Source organism: Hippopotamus amphibius, chromosome 17 (genome assembly GCF_030028045.1).
Source record: "Hippopotamus amphibius kiboko isolate mHipAmp2 chromosome 17, mHipAmp2.hap2, whole genome shotgun sequence".
Taxonomy (NCBI): Eukaryota; Metazoa; Chordata; class Mammalia; order Artiodactyla; family Hippopotamidae; genus Hippopotamus; species Hippopotamus amphibius.
This window is the reverse complement of record NC_080202.1, coordinates 35,437,632-35,450,209: the sequence shown is the minus strand read 5'-3', so window position 1 is coordinate 35,450,209 and position 12,578 is coordinate 35,437,632. Positions and strand designations below refer to the sequence as shown.

At 55.5% G+C, this 12,578-nt stretch overlaps 1 protein-coding gene across 11 annotated transcripts in view; it reads left to right on the top strand.

The window, feature by feature from the left end:
• Window positions 1-12,578, top strand: part of CACNA1G (calcium voltage-gated channel subunit alpha1 G) — a 62,737-nt gene that overhangs the window by 1,220 nt on the left and 48,939 nt on the right. For all 11 annotated transcript variants that reach the window (XM_057715390.1, XM_057715401.1, XM_057715400.1 and 8 more), the window contains exons 2-7: window positions 6,445-6,556; window positions 6,715-6,848; window positions 7,248-7,345; window positions 9,351-9,510; window positions 9,997-10,297; window positions 10,464-10,556. In XM_057715390.1, the coding sequence (XP_057571373.1) occupies window positions 6,445-6,556; window positions 6,715-6,848; window positions 7,248-7,345; window positions 9,351-9,510; window positions 9,997-10,297; window positions 10,464-10,556 (898 nt within the window). The remainder of the gene's footprint in view (window positions 1-6,444; window positions 6,557-6,714; window positions 6,849-7,247; window positions 7,346-9,350; window positions 9,511-9,996; window positions 10,298-10,463; window positions 10,557-12,578) is intronic.

Here is a 12,578-nt window from a genome sequence, read left to right as displayed (position 1 = left end):
CAGAATGAGAACAAGATGTGGTGGAGGAAAGCTTCTGCCCCCAGAACCGGAGTAGAGACCCTTTCAGTAGGAGCCCAATGCTCAGAGTGCCTCCCTTCTCCCCAGTTCTTTATTCAATGCGGGGTGCTTGAGGTTGGATTGGAGAGTTTTGTGCTAGATTTTTTTCTTGTGGAGGGAAAGACTGTGGCAAGAGCTTTGGCAAGTAGGGGGATGGGATTAAGCCGGTCCAAGTTAGCCATCCCCTTTCTATAGGAGTGCTCCTGCCTGATCATAGAACAGGTATGGGAGACTGCAGCCTTCTAAGAAAGTACTGGGGGGACAGCGAGACGATGAGCCAGTTCACTGAGGAAGACTCGGGTCCACCACCCCATGTCTGCTCCTTGGATGGGTTTGTGGAATGCAAGCCCCACATACCAGGGAGATAGATTTAGCACTGCCCTCTATCCTCTGCCCTGTCTGGGACTGTGTGAGAGACCCCAGCCCCCTCATCCCCACAGCCTCTGCCCCTTAGCCCACAGCACAAAGCACTGCTTGGCTAATGCCTGGCTCCAGGCTCCCGGGTGGGTCCCTCCACTGCCGGAAGGAAAGGGGGGGTGGTGTGCTGCCATCCCTGGTCTTGACAGCTTCTCCTGGCTCTTTCCCTCCAGCTCAGAGGCTCTTTTGGACCCAGGGTGGGAGATGTCAGGTCTCCCTTGTAACCCCTGAGAGCCCAACAAGGACTCTGCTTTGGGGAAGATGCGGGGGGGGGGGCGGGCAGGGGGAGCTTAGTGCTGCCCTCACTATCTGCAGCTCTGCTGCCTCTAGTGCGCAAAGCAGGGATGTAAGCTTGGGTCCCCCCCAACCCCCATCCTCTACACCCTGTGGGTCTTTAGGAAGCTCCTCTCATCACACCCTCTCTCCCTCCCCTGCCCTTTCCTTTCTCTCTGAACTGCAGAAAAGGGGGGGATGCCTCAAACGTCTGTGTACCTGCTGAACGGGCACAACCTGGGCCCCACCCCCACCCCAGACCCCTTTCTCAGTGGTAGAGATGGGGAACAAATGTCTCAGAAAAGAACAGGCTCAGGGCATCCCTCCTCTGCACTCCTAATCACACACTCGCTCGATGCATGTGAAAAGGCACCAGACCCATCCCCTCCTTCTCAGGAGCCCCTCAGCAGGGTGTGTCGTGGTGGGGGAGTATGTGTGGAGAAATCTTCTCTTCCCTTTCCCTCCAAAAACACACAGACCTCTTGGCTCACATCTCTCCACCTGCGCTGTCTTCGGGTGCTAGCGGATGGTCTGGGGTTAGATTCCTTCCTTGAGGGATTCTGGGAAGGGGTAAATGGAGAGGGCTGGAATGAGGGAAGAGAGATGCAGGCCTAGTGCCCACCTTGGGAGTGGGGGAGGAGGCTTACCTCTAGGGTGGTGAGAGTCTGGGGTGTAGGGCATTAGCATCCGTAGGTCTGGACAAGCCACTACACCTGGATTGATTGAGGATGGGTGGAGAATAATTTCTTGGCAAGGGGGCTGCCTAAGACGTGCCCTCACTACTCTCATCACACCCACGTATCAAGGGAAACCTGTGTTTTCACCGCCAGAGGAGTTCTAGACTGGCTCTTGGGCCTCAGTCTTTCCCTCTCTCTTTTTGGTATCTGCGAGGCTTCCCTTGGCTGCACCTCTGGGCCTGAGGGACATAAGGACACGTCCCCTCAGCTCACTGAAGCCAGTTAGGCTCTTCTTGGCATTCTTCTCAGCCCCTTCCTCTCTTAGCCTCTTTATGAGACCAGGTTTCCTAGAGAGGAGATCTAGACCCGGGTGGGAAGTGGTATGTGAGTGAATGTGTGAGTGTGTGTGTGTGTGTTGGGGAGGGAAGAATGGCAGCGAAAAGAAGGAGGGGCTCAGAAGGGCATATTTTGGTACTGGGGAGAGCAGGGGTTCCTGGACAGTCAGTTCAGAGTCAGAAAGGCCCCCTCCTCCCAGGCTGTAGGAGAGGGAGTGTGTTGGACTTCTCAGTATGTGTTTCTTCAAGTGTGAGGGAGTGCGTCTCCCCTCCCGGGAAGGAGATCCTGAGCGTTCCCTCTCCGGCTGTTGTGTCACATCTGGAAGTCTGTGTAGGAGTTTCTCCAAGCTCAGAGCCCAGCACAGCTTTTTCTCATTTGGAAATCACAGGCTGGCATTTGGGATGCCGAGAGGGGGAGTGGGAAGGGGGCCAGAGGGGGAGAAGGGAGCCTGCCAGGAGTGGGGGGAGGAGAAGGGGGAGGCCTGAACAGCAGGAGCCCTAATGGCTTCCAGAAGTGAGTGTGAGTGTGTGATTGCATCGCTGTGTGTGTGTCTGAGAGTGTGTGCGTCTGGAGGGGAGGGGGCACCAGGAATCTCTGGAGCTTTCCTTGCCACTGTCCTAGTGTCCCAAATTCCCCCGTTTCTCTTACCTAGGGAGAAATCTCCATTTTGGCCCTCAGAGGAAAGGGAAGGGGGGTGTTCTTCCTGTCTCCTCACCAATTCCCTCCTCTCATTTTCAAGCCCAAGGCTCTCCAGAGGGGGTTCTGGGGAGACGGGTTGGGGCTGGAGAACGGAACTGGGCTGAGGGGCCAGAGCAGCCCCTGGCACTCTGTCTGTCCCAAGCCCACCTTCCTTCTCGGCCACATGCACACGCTGCTCCACGGGACTGCCGGGGGACTCCCCATCACCCAGGCTGCCAGTTGGAGCCGTTCCTGGGATTACCCCCACCACATACCCCCCCTTCACCCCTTGCCTGCTCCCGCCCCATCTCTCACCCCGCCCTGCCTGCCTCAGCCAGGATGGCGACAGACACAACGGCTCACACATGCAGACACACACACACGCACACACACAGAGTCACAGACGTTTGAATCAGATTTCTGGCCTATTTCCCCTCCCAAAGATTCCAGAGGGCCGGCTCTCTTGTGTCTCTGTGTCTCACGTCTCTGTCTCTGGGTGGGGCTGGCTGCCTTTCTTCAGGCTGCAGTTTTCAGTTCAGCTGGAAGCCTCCCTCCCCACACACCCACACTCTGGAGCAGTCCTCAAGCAGACCACTGGGAAACAGGCTTGTGGGAGTTGGGGGGGGGTGGCACTTAGCTGGGGGAATCCCCTTTTCAGCCTACCTAGCAGGAGCCCCACTCCTGAGCCCCTAGATCTCACCCCGCTCTGGGGAATGCTGAGTCCCATAGACACCAGCCTCTGCGGGGGCGGATGAGACAAGCTCCCCACCTCCCCAATGAGTACTAGGAGGCCAGGATTCCTGGGTCCAGGCCCTTTTCCCCTTCAGCGCTCCTCAGCCTCAGGTTTGCAGGCTCCTAGGGGGGAATGGAACAGCTAGGGGGCCTGCTTCCCTTCTCAGTCCCCCATGCCCCCGGAGGTGGCCCAGCCTCCCTCCCTCATTCTACCTTCCTCTCCCTTATAGCCTCCCTACTAGGCAAGGGCTCTAGATAAAGCCCCACTGAGAGGACTGAGTTATGCTGATAACATGCTCTAGTTCTCTCTCCTGGAGGGAGGACAGGAGGAGGGATGGAAGTGGTGTTCCTCGCCCTGCCATTTCCTTCTTCTCTGCTTTTGATGGTGGGCTGTAGGGAAAGAAAAGATCTTCCCTTCCTCTACCCACCTCCCCCTTTGGGATCCACTCCAGCCTGGACAGTCACCATAGCAACAGTAGACATGTGATCGCACAGGTCTCTCATAGTCACTATGGCAACCAGTGTCCCCTATTCCCTTGGTTGCCATGGGGATTTGTCACATGGTTCCCCCAACCTGATAACCTGTGGGTCTCCCTACTTCCCCTCCCCTGCATGAGGACAAGACAGCAGCCTGGGTAAGGGGAGTTCATGTGTGAGGGGCTCCCTTTAATTACCATGGCAAGAAATCCACACCACCTGGTGACACATCCTCCTGTTGTTATGGCAACAGAGGAACATCACACAGTGACATACGGCCATATTCCCAAGGAAATGAGCCCTACCCTGAGAAGGGTGAAAGACCCTCCACTCCCATTAATTATTCCTCAGTTCAGATTGTCCCAAATTTTCCTGTGCCTTGGTGTTTTCCCTGTCCATTTATGTTTACCTATAGGGAAAGGGGAGAGGAGAGAGTGGCAGGATGTACCTGGGAGTAAGGTGAATTGCCAAGAGCCCCTCTTGAGAAGGGGCTTCTGTGGTTAAGAGCTGGAAGTGGGATTATTTGGAGGCAGACTCTGGCTATCAGAAGCCTCAGTGTGAGCATGTGTAAGGTGGGGACAGAAAGAGGGACAGCTCCTTTATGGTGTCACTTCTCCCCCCCACCCCCGCAGTTATCATCAATCATTAAAGCAAACAAGGTAGGAAAACATGAATGGGGAGATACATCTGGCTTCTAGGCAGGGAGATTGATTGACTGATTGACTCATTCATTCATTCCTTCATTCATTCTCTCCATATATTGATCATCTGCTACATGCCAGGCACTACTCTAAGCTCTGCAGGGGCTTGGATATATCAGAGTGCCCCTGCCTCAGGGAGGGAGATGAGACAAGGGCACAGATGACATGGTGGACTCACTGCCATTAGAGGGGTCCAAACAGGTGTCCCAGGAGCCCTGCTTCCCAGGAGAGCTACCCACCTCCTCCCATGTAGCAACGTCTGCTCATATGGGTCCCTTTCAGAACCCTCTTCCCTACAGAGGAGAAGAGGGGGCTCGGTTGGGGAAAGCAGGCCAGTTCTTGAAGGTAATTGTGTCCTTCCCCCTCCAGATGATGGTCCCAAGGGAGCTCCCTCCCTGTCCCCTTTTTTCCAGGGTGACCCCTGGCTGACCCTCCTTCTGGGGAGAGATCCATCGGGATCTGGCTCCATTCAGGAAAACAGCTCCATGGAAACAGAGCACTCTTTTTATTTCCCCCTTCCATCTACTCACCCCAAAAGCCTAGAATTTTTTTTTTTTAACTCTTATGCCTGTGAGGATGTGAGGTTAGGGAAACTTGTAGTGCCTAGGGAAGTTTGGGTACCTGTCAGTGGGAAGGGATGTGAGTCTGAAGGGAAAGGGCCTGGGTGACAGGAGGGGGTAGGAGGGCTTCAAGGGGGTTGAATGTGGGCTCCTGGAGAGGGGGTGTGGTCTGAGGTTCAGGACAAGAATGGGGTATGGCTGGGACCAACTTCAAGGAAAGTCCTTGGGTCCCTGGCCAAAGCCTTCTCACCCTAGAAGTAGAGTTATGACAGGAAGATTCCATCTGCTCCGGGCCCTCTCTGTTGCATTGAGTCTGGCTGGGTGGGTCATGCTGTGGGCTGCCATGACACCCTCCCCACCTCCATCCTCCAGGTCTTCTCCTTCCCCTGGCCCCCAGCTCTCTGCTTGTTTCTAGCCTCTTTACTCTTCCCTACTCCTCTCATATTTTCCTTGGTTACTTATCTATGAATCTGGTGCCCAGAATTTTCTAAGGTCCGGAGGCCATTTTGTACATTCTCCTGTTGATGGGCTGGAAGTGAATGAAATTCACTATGTGGAAAGATTCAGGGTTTAGAAAGACCCCTCTCTCCCCACTGCTGCAGATCAGAGTCTTAGTTGGTCCAGGGTGGGGCTTTGCTGGAAGCTATAAGAAGGTGTGATGGCAGCACGATCTATATACAGGGTACTGTCTGTTCTGCACAGGCTGGGAGCTTATGTCCAGCCCAGGGCCTGGTGTGTAGTGGGTCCTCATTATTTAACTGTGTGAATGTATCTGGAGGCTATCTGAGGGCTTTGAGAGGCCAGGGGCTAGCAGGGGAAGAGGCAGCCTGAGGCTCTGGTTCTGTGGCACTTGCTTGTCTGCCTGCTGCCAGTCGTGACAGTGGTCTTGACAGCCCCTTCCCTGCAGTTTGAGCAGCTATGGAAGCTGCAATCCTAGATCAAAACTTGGAAACCTCAGTCTCATCTGGGTCTCTCCTGTGACCTTCAGCACATGACTTTGACTATCTGGGCCTCAGTTTCCTTGGGTTCTGGGGAAGAAGATGATCTAGCCCGGATGCTTCTCGGGGCTGTTGCGAGCATCCAATGTGGCATGCTGTGAAAGTGCTTGGTAAACTGTAAGGCAAGCATAATCCGACTTTAGGTTTGTGTCACACATTCACATACATTATCTCATTTGCTTCTCACATCTTCCCTGTGAGGTAGGAGAATAGAATTCAGATTCAGCAGCAAACTCTTGGTGCCTGGCATTTCCATGAGCACGATCAATTTCATCCCCCAAATGGCTTGTGCAAATAGTCAGGGTATTTGTGGCTTTTCCTACTCTACAGAAGAGAAAGCTGGGTCCAGAGAGGTGAGATGACCGAGGTAGGACTAGGCCTGGGGGCTCGTGTGCGATGTAGGCCAGAGCCCTCCCAGCACACCTGACTACATCTCAGGTGGGGTTGGGAGGTCAAGCAGCAGGAGGTGCTTGGGCAGGGCGTGGGGGTGCGCGCTCAGCCTCCAGCCTGGCCAGCTGTTTCCTTGACTGCCTGGTACCTGGTTTGAGCGCATCAGCATGTTGGTCATCCTTCTCAACTGTGTGACCCTGGGCATGTTCCGGCCATGTGAAGACATTGCCTGTGACTCCCAGCGCTGCCGGATCCTGCAGGTGAGCGTGTGTGTGGTGGTGGAGGGGGCAGCTCCTGATCGTTAGAACCCTGACACCTTCTCTGCAAGAGGCCCTGAGCTCAGAGGTGGGGTGGGGTGGAGTAGGGGGTATGCCCCCACCCTTTCCTCCGTTTCAGCAGCCTCTTGTTCTCACATCAGGCCTTTGATGACTTCATCTTTGCCTTCTTTGCTGTGGAGATGGTGGTGAAGATGGTGGCCTTGGGCATCTTCGGGAAAAAGTGTTACCTGGGAGACACTTGGAACCGGCTTGACTTTTTCATCGTCATTGCAGGGTGAGGGCCTGGGCTTGGAGAGGGAGAGCAATGAATCAGATCGGTCCCTTCCTCAGGGTCAGCTCTAGGCCCGGCACCCACCCCCAGCCCACTTACAGTGTTGCTTTCTCCCTGGCTGTCCACTAAGGGTCTGGGGATGTCCTGCCTATAGTGCTTGAGCCTGTACGTCTCTGAATTCCTTGGCCCCTCCATCCGAACCCTCCTCTGTTCATTCTCTGATAAGGAGTCTGTCCTTGGCTTGGGGGTGGCCTTGCCCCCAGGGAGAGAGCTGGTATTTCAGGGTCCCTTGGTGGAGGAGGGAGATTCCTGCCCCACCACAGCAGGGTTCCTCATTGACCTCTTTTGACCCCCACGACGGCCTCAGACTCAAAGGGCCTCCCTTTGGGTCCCTCCCTGCAGGATGCTGGAGTATTCGCTGGACCTGCAGAACGTCAGCTTCTCAGCTGTCAGGACAGTCCGTGTGCTGCGGCCGCTCAGGGCCATTAACCGGGTGCCCAGTGAGTGATCCCTGAGCTCTTGGCCCCTGGAAGGAGAACCCCAAGAGGAGATGTGGAAATCTCAGGCCTGACGCCTACCTCCTGGCCACTCACAGGCCTCATGGGGGGCCTGGCACAGAGGCAGACCCTCTCAGAGAAGGGCTCAGTGGGGAGCTGGGTCACTGGAACCAAAGGGAGCTTGATGTTCGGTCAGGGTCTCAAGAGTGTCTCAGATGACCCCTTCCCTTCAGCGAGACCGCCCTCCCTCCAGTGGAACAGGGGTGGGTGGGAGCAGGGTGGAGAGGCTGGCAGGCCAGGAGTAGCGGGTGCAAAGTGGGACGGCCTTTTCTAGCCAGAGCCGCCTCTCATGCAGTCTGATTCTCCCTGATGAGACTGCACTGGCCACACTGAGCATGACTTCTCTCAAGACAAGGCCGCTCTATGCCTCATCCTCCTGCCTGTGTCCCCTTCCTCTTCCTACCCCCTTCCAAGCCTCTGCAGCAACTGACTGCCGGGACCATTATCTAAATTAAACCGCATTGGTTTCTGAGCCAGCCAGGCTTTGGCAGCTCCAGCTCCCCCTACATCCGCCCCCTACCCTTGCTCAGGCCCCCTTTGCAACTCCCCAGCCTACACAAGCTGCAGATGGTCTCTGCTGCCATCCCGGGAGTGGGGTGGGTGGGGGAAATTTCTGGGGCTCAGTGTCTGATGTAGCAGTAGCCCCTTTTGCTGTGTGTGCATGCGTGCCTGTGTGTGTGCGTGTGTGTGCGTGTGTCTAGGTGGGCAGAGCTGCTCAGTGTATCCTCCAGGCGTTAGGGTATTAACAGGAGCTCCAGAGGAGGGGCATGCCTTCCCTGCTCTCCCGCCCCAGGCGATGCCTGGCAGATTTATCGGCCTCTAACTATTGGTATAATTCCCTTTATGCAGACTCTGAGGAATTGATCTCAGGTGGAGCACGGAGGAGCTGAAGGGGGCTGGGGCTGAGGGAGAGGAGAGGGGTAGAGGGATTGAGTGGCAGGGACGGGGCAGGGCCGCTTCAGTCACCAGGAGGGTTAATTATCAGCTGCTTGGAAGCTTTTTCCCTGGAGGGGTCAGGGGACCACGAGTGGCACTTTGGGGGTTGAAACTAGCCACCAGAGGTCTGTGCTTGACAAGGGCTTGTTTAGACTCCTAGATCTGGAGTGGGGAGGGAGGGCAGTATCTCTAACAACATCTTAGGGGCAGGTTTGTGGTGGCCTTCTCTGTGGAAGGGATTGTTAACTGATGGCCACCCGAGGAAACAGCCTTGTGTCTCCTCAGGTCCTGATGTGAGGATCTGGACCAAGCAGAGACTAGACTCAGAGAGAGGGCCCAGAACCATGGTGAAGTGCAGGGCATCTTGGCCCCTGCTGAGGGCTTGGCTCTCAGAGGGAGATTCCTGCCTGCTCACGTTCTTGCTGCAGTTCTCTGCCTCGGTTTCCCCAATGACGTTGGTGGCTATAACTTAGAAAGGTCAGGTGATTATGTCTGGTGAGAGAAGGAAGTAGGATGCGAGTGTGTGTGTGTGTGCGCGCACACGTGCCCTTGTGCACATGAGTTGGAGAATGGGATGCAGAAGCAGAGAGCCTGGTTTAAGTCCTGGCACCTACACTCAGCAGCTCTGTGATACTAGACAAGGAACGTTAGTCCTCTGAGCCTCGACCCTCATCTGCACATTGGGGGTGATAGCCACTCTGTGGCGACATTGGGAGAGTTAGGTGGGATGAGGTGCTGGAGAGTGCTTTGGAAACGGCGGCCACTCTGCCCGTCCTTGGTGGTGCTGTGCTCTGACTGGTATGGGTGGGCCAGGAGGGATAGCTGGTAGGGGTCAGGGGCTGCGAGGGCTGCCTGCAGACGTAGCAGTGTCTGCTGGTCTCCCTCCAGCTGGAGGCGGCCTCCCTCGGCCCTGGAGGCCCCAGTGGGCCCCCTCTGGGAGTGCTGCCAGGCACAGGGCAGCCAGCGCAGCCCGGCCAGCCTGACGCCCCCAGCGCGGCTTCTGCCTCCACAGGCATGCGCATCCTCGTCACGCTGCTGCTGGACACGCTGCCCATGCTGGGCAACGTCCTGCTGCTGTGCTTCTTCGTCTTCTTCATCTTTGGAATCGTTGGCGTCCAGCTGTGGGCAGGGCTGCTTCGTAACCGATGCTTCCTGCCTGAGAATTTTAGCCTGTGAGTGGCACATGGGCTGGGAGGTGACCTGGGAGCGGCTGTGGGGCTGGGACCTCCCTCAGTCCCTGTTGCTGGTGACATATCTGTTCTCTTATTAGCGACATGTCTAGCTATCAAACTTGTCTGCACACTTGAGTCACCTGGGGAGTTTAAACAACTGCTCAGGCCTGGGTTCCCCCTCCCCCCCCATTCTGATTTCATTGTTGTGGGGTTCAGCTTGGGCATGGGGATTTTTAAAAGCTCCTCGGTGAGCCTAGAGTACAGCCACGTTGAGAACCTCTGCTCTAGGATGGAGCCTTCCCACACCCCGACTCTGGAGTTTCACCCTCAGTCTGCATGCTCCCAGTGCCCCCCATCTGTACCCACAAATCTCTGCCCCTACCCCGTGCTCGCCCTGTGTGCCTCAGTGTATCCACCCAGCTCTCCCTTCCTGGGCCCTGTCCCTCAAGAACCCTGCTCTCAGCCTCATCCCTGTCCCCTCCATAGCCCCCTGAGTGTGGACCTGGAGCGCTACTACCAGACCGAGAACGAGGACGAGAACCCCTTCATCTGCTCCCAACCTCGCGAGAATGGCATGCGCTCCTGCAGGAGTGTGCCCACGCTGCGCGGAGATGGGGGTGGCGGCCCACCCTGCGTCCTGGACTACGAGGCCTACAATAGCTCCAGCAACACCACCTGTGTCAACTGGAACCAGTACTACACCAACTGCTCCGCGGGGGAGCACAACCCCTTCAAGGGCGCCATCAACTTCGACAACATTGGCTACGCCTGGATCGCCATCTTCCAGGTGGGGCCGCCTGGGCACGGGGAGAGTCCCCAGGACACAAGTGCCAGGACACAGTCCGGGCTTGGAGTGGTCGTCCTCAGGGTTGGGATGGGATTAGGGCCTCTAGAGGAGACTGCGGGAGGCTTTGGGGGCCCAGAAACAGCCTGCCCCTCTGCCATCTCCCCAGGTTATCACACTGGAGGGCTGGGTCGACATCATGTACTTTGTGATGGATGCTCACTCCTTCTACAACTTCATCTACTTTATCCTGCTCATCATCGTGAGTGATTCCTCAGGCCCCTGAGGGGATGGGGGGTCCTGGTGAAACGGGTAGGGAGAGTTCAGAGAGGAGGCTTGCTTGGTCTGAAGTTCTAGCTCTCAGGACAAGTCCCATAGAGACACAGGCTGAGGGCACCTGTCATGAGGAGTCAGGAGGAAATCCAAGGTAAGGCCTATCCCTTACTACCACTTAAATCCTTGGGCAAGTCGTTCGCCATGAGGCGCCCCCAGCCCCACTCTGGGCGTCTCTTTCTTCATCAGTAAAATGGGCAGTTCTCAATCCAGGGTGAAGCTGCCTCTCCCAGGGGGCATTTGGAAATGGCAAAGGGTGGTCCTATTTGCCATGAGGACTAGGGGAGCACTATTTGCATTTTGCTTGGGGGCAGGGGGTAGATAATAGACACCCTGAAATGACAGTCCTGCAAAGAATTGTTCCACCCCAAATTCCCATCATTCTGTGCTGAGAAACACTGCTTGATCTCTTGCTCCAGCTCAGAAGTTCCAAGACTTTATGAGGACAGAAGACAGAAGCAAAAGTAGCAATATTTAATAGTTTTAATCACTACCATTCATGATTAATAATTTAATTGCTACCACTTACAGCTAATATTTATTGAGCATCTATTATGTGCCAGTCCCTGCTCTGAGGACTTTTTTATGTGCTGGTGCATTTGATCCTCACCAAGATCCTGTTACTGTCTCCCTTTCCTGGATGAGGGAACGGACGTCTCCTCGTCTGTCTGACCCCATCACGTGCTGTGCGTGTGCTGTGGGTTAGTGTCTCTGGGTGAGCGTGACTGTGGAAGGGCGCTGTGCCATCTGCAGCCTGCTTCACCCTCGGGGCCCCCTGTGAGGTGGCGGGTGCAGGGACGGTGGCCTCATCTCCTAAACAGGAGCTCTGAGCTTCAGAGAGCTCTTTCGCTAGAGCTGAGAATTCACCCTCAGGCTACCGACTCCAAATCCAGCCCTTTTTCTGTGTCACCAAGAGGCCAATGACAGAGCCAGACAGAGGGACAGATATTGAGAGAAAGGGATTAAGATCTACTCAGGACTTAGGCAGGCCGCAGAGAGATGTGGCGACAGAATAAAGACCTCTTGGTGAGTGAGAGGTGTCCCTGGGAAAGAACAGCCCAGCGCCCCCAACCGTCCCTGGCCCCTGGCGTGGAAGAGTAGCCAGGCTTGGGGCCTGTTCCCCTCCCCCCACCATCACATGGGCGGCAAGGCCTGCATTTCTGGGAACTGGTCACTTGACCTTTTCACCATTCGGCTCTCCCTGGGTTTGGGGAGTTGGAAGGAAGCAGACGGAGAGGTAAGGGGCCTTGTTTCCACCCTCCTACACACCCCATGAAAAATCTTTCCAAACAGCTCTCTGAAATCACACTAGTGAAGCTAATTATCATAATTACTAGGACACAATCTAGAAAAAAAACTGCTTTGTCACCATAAATATTCATTACCTTCATTTTCAATTGTTGTCCAAGCAATTGCCATCCCAGAGGCCCAAGGGAAACTGAGGCATGGAGGAGGCAATGGGGGAGTGTGGCCAAGTCAGAGTGGCAGCCTGGCTAGTCTGCAGGGTTCTGGGTTCAGCCCATCACCCAGCTGGGGGAGGGGAGAGGCAGGGGGGAAAGTGATACAGGTCGTGAGGATACTGAGGCTCCACGGTTAAGGGTCTTGCTCAAGGTCACACAGCTAGACTTGGGACTAGAAGCAGGAGTTTTGTGAACAACGTTTTTGCCGTTGATCTCGAAAGCTCAATCCAATGTGAAAACCCCATGTCCCCAAGATAGCATTCATTTCCACAGCCTTCTCTTAACTCCTAATGGGAATTGGGGAGGGGGGTGCCCGGAATCTCGGAGGATGGGTGTGTTTAGGGGCAGGGAGTTTGGGAGATATCCTTGCTGGATAACCTTATGATCAGTAGCAATGCCTTGGAATTCCATAGGGGTTGGTTCAGGTCTTAGCTTTGCTGTGCATTAGCTGAATGAGCATGGGCAAATTCCTCAACCTCTCTGAGCCCCAG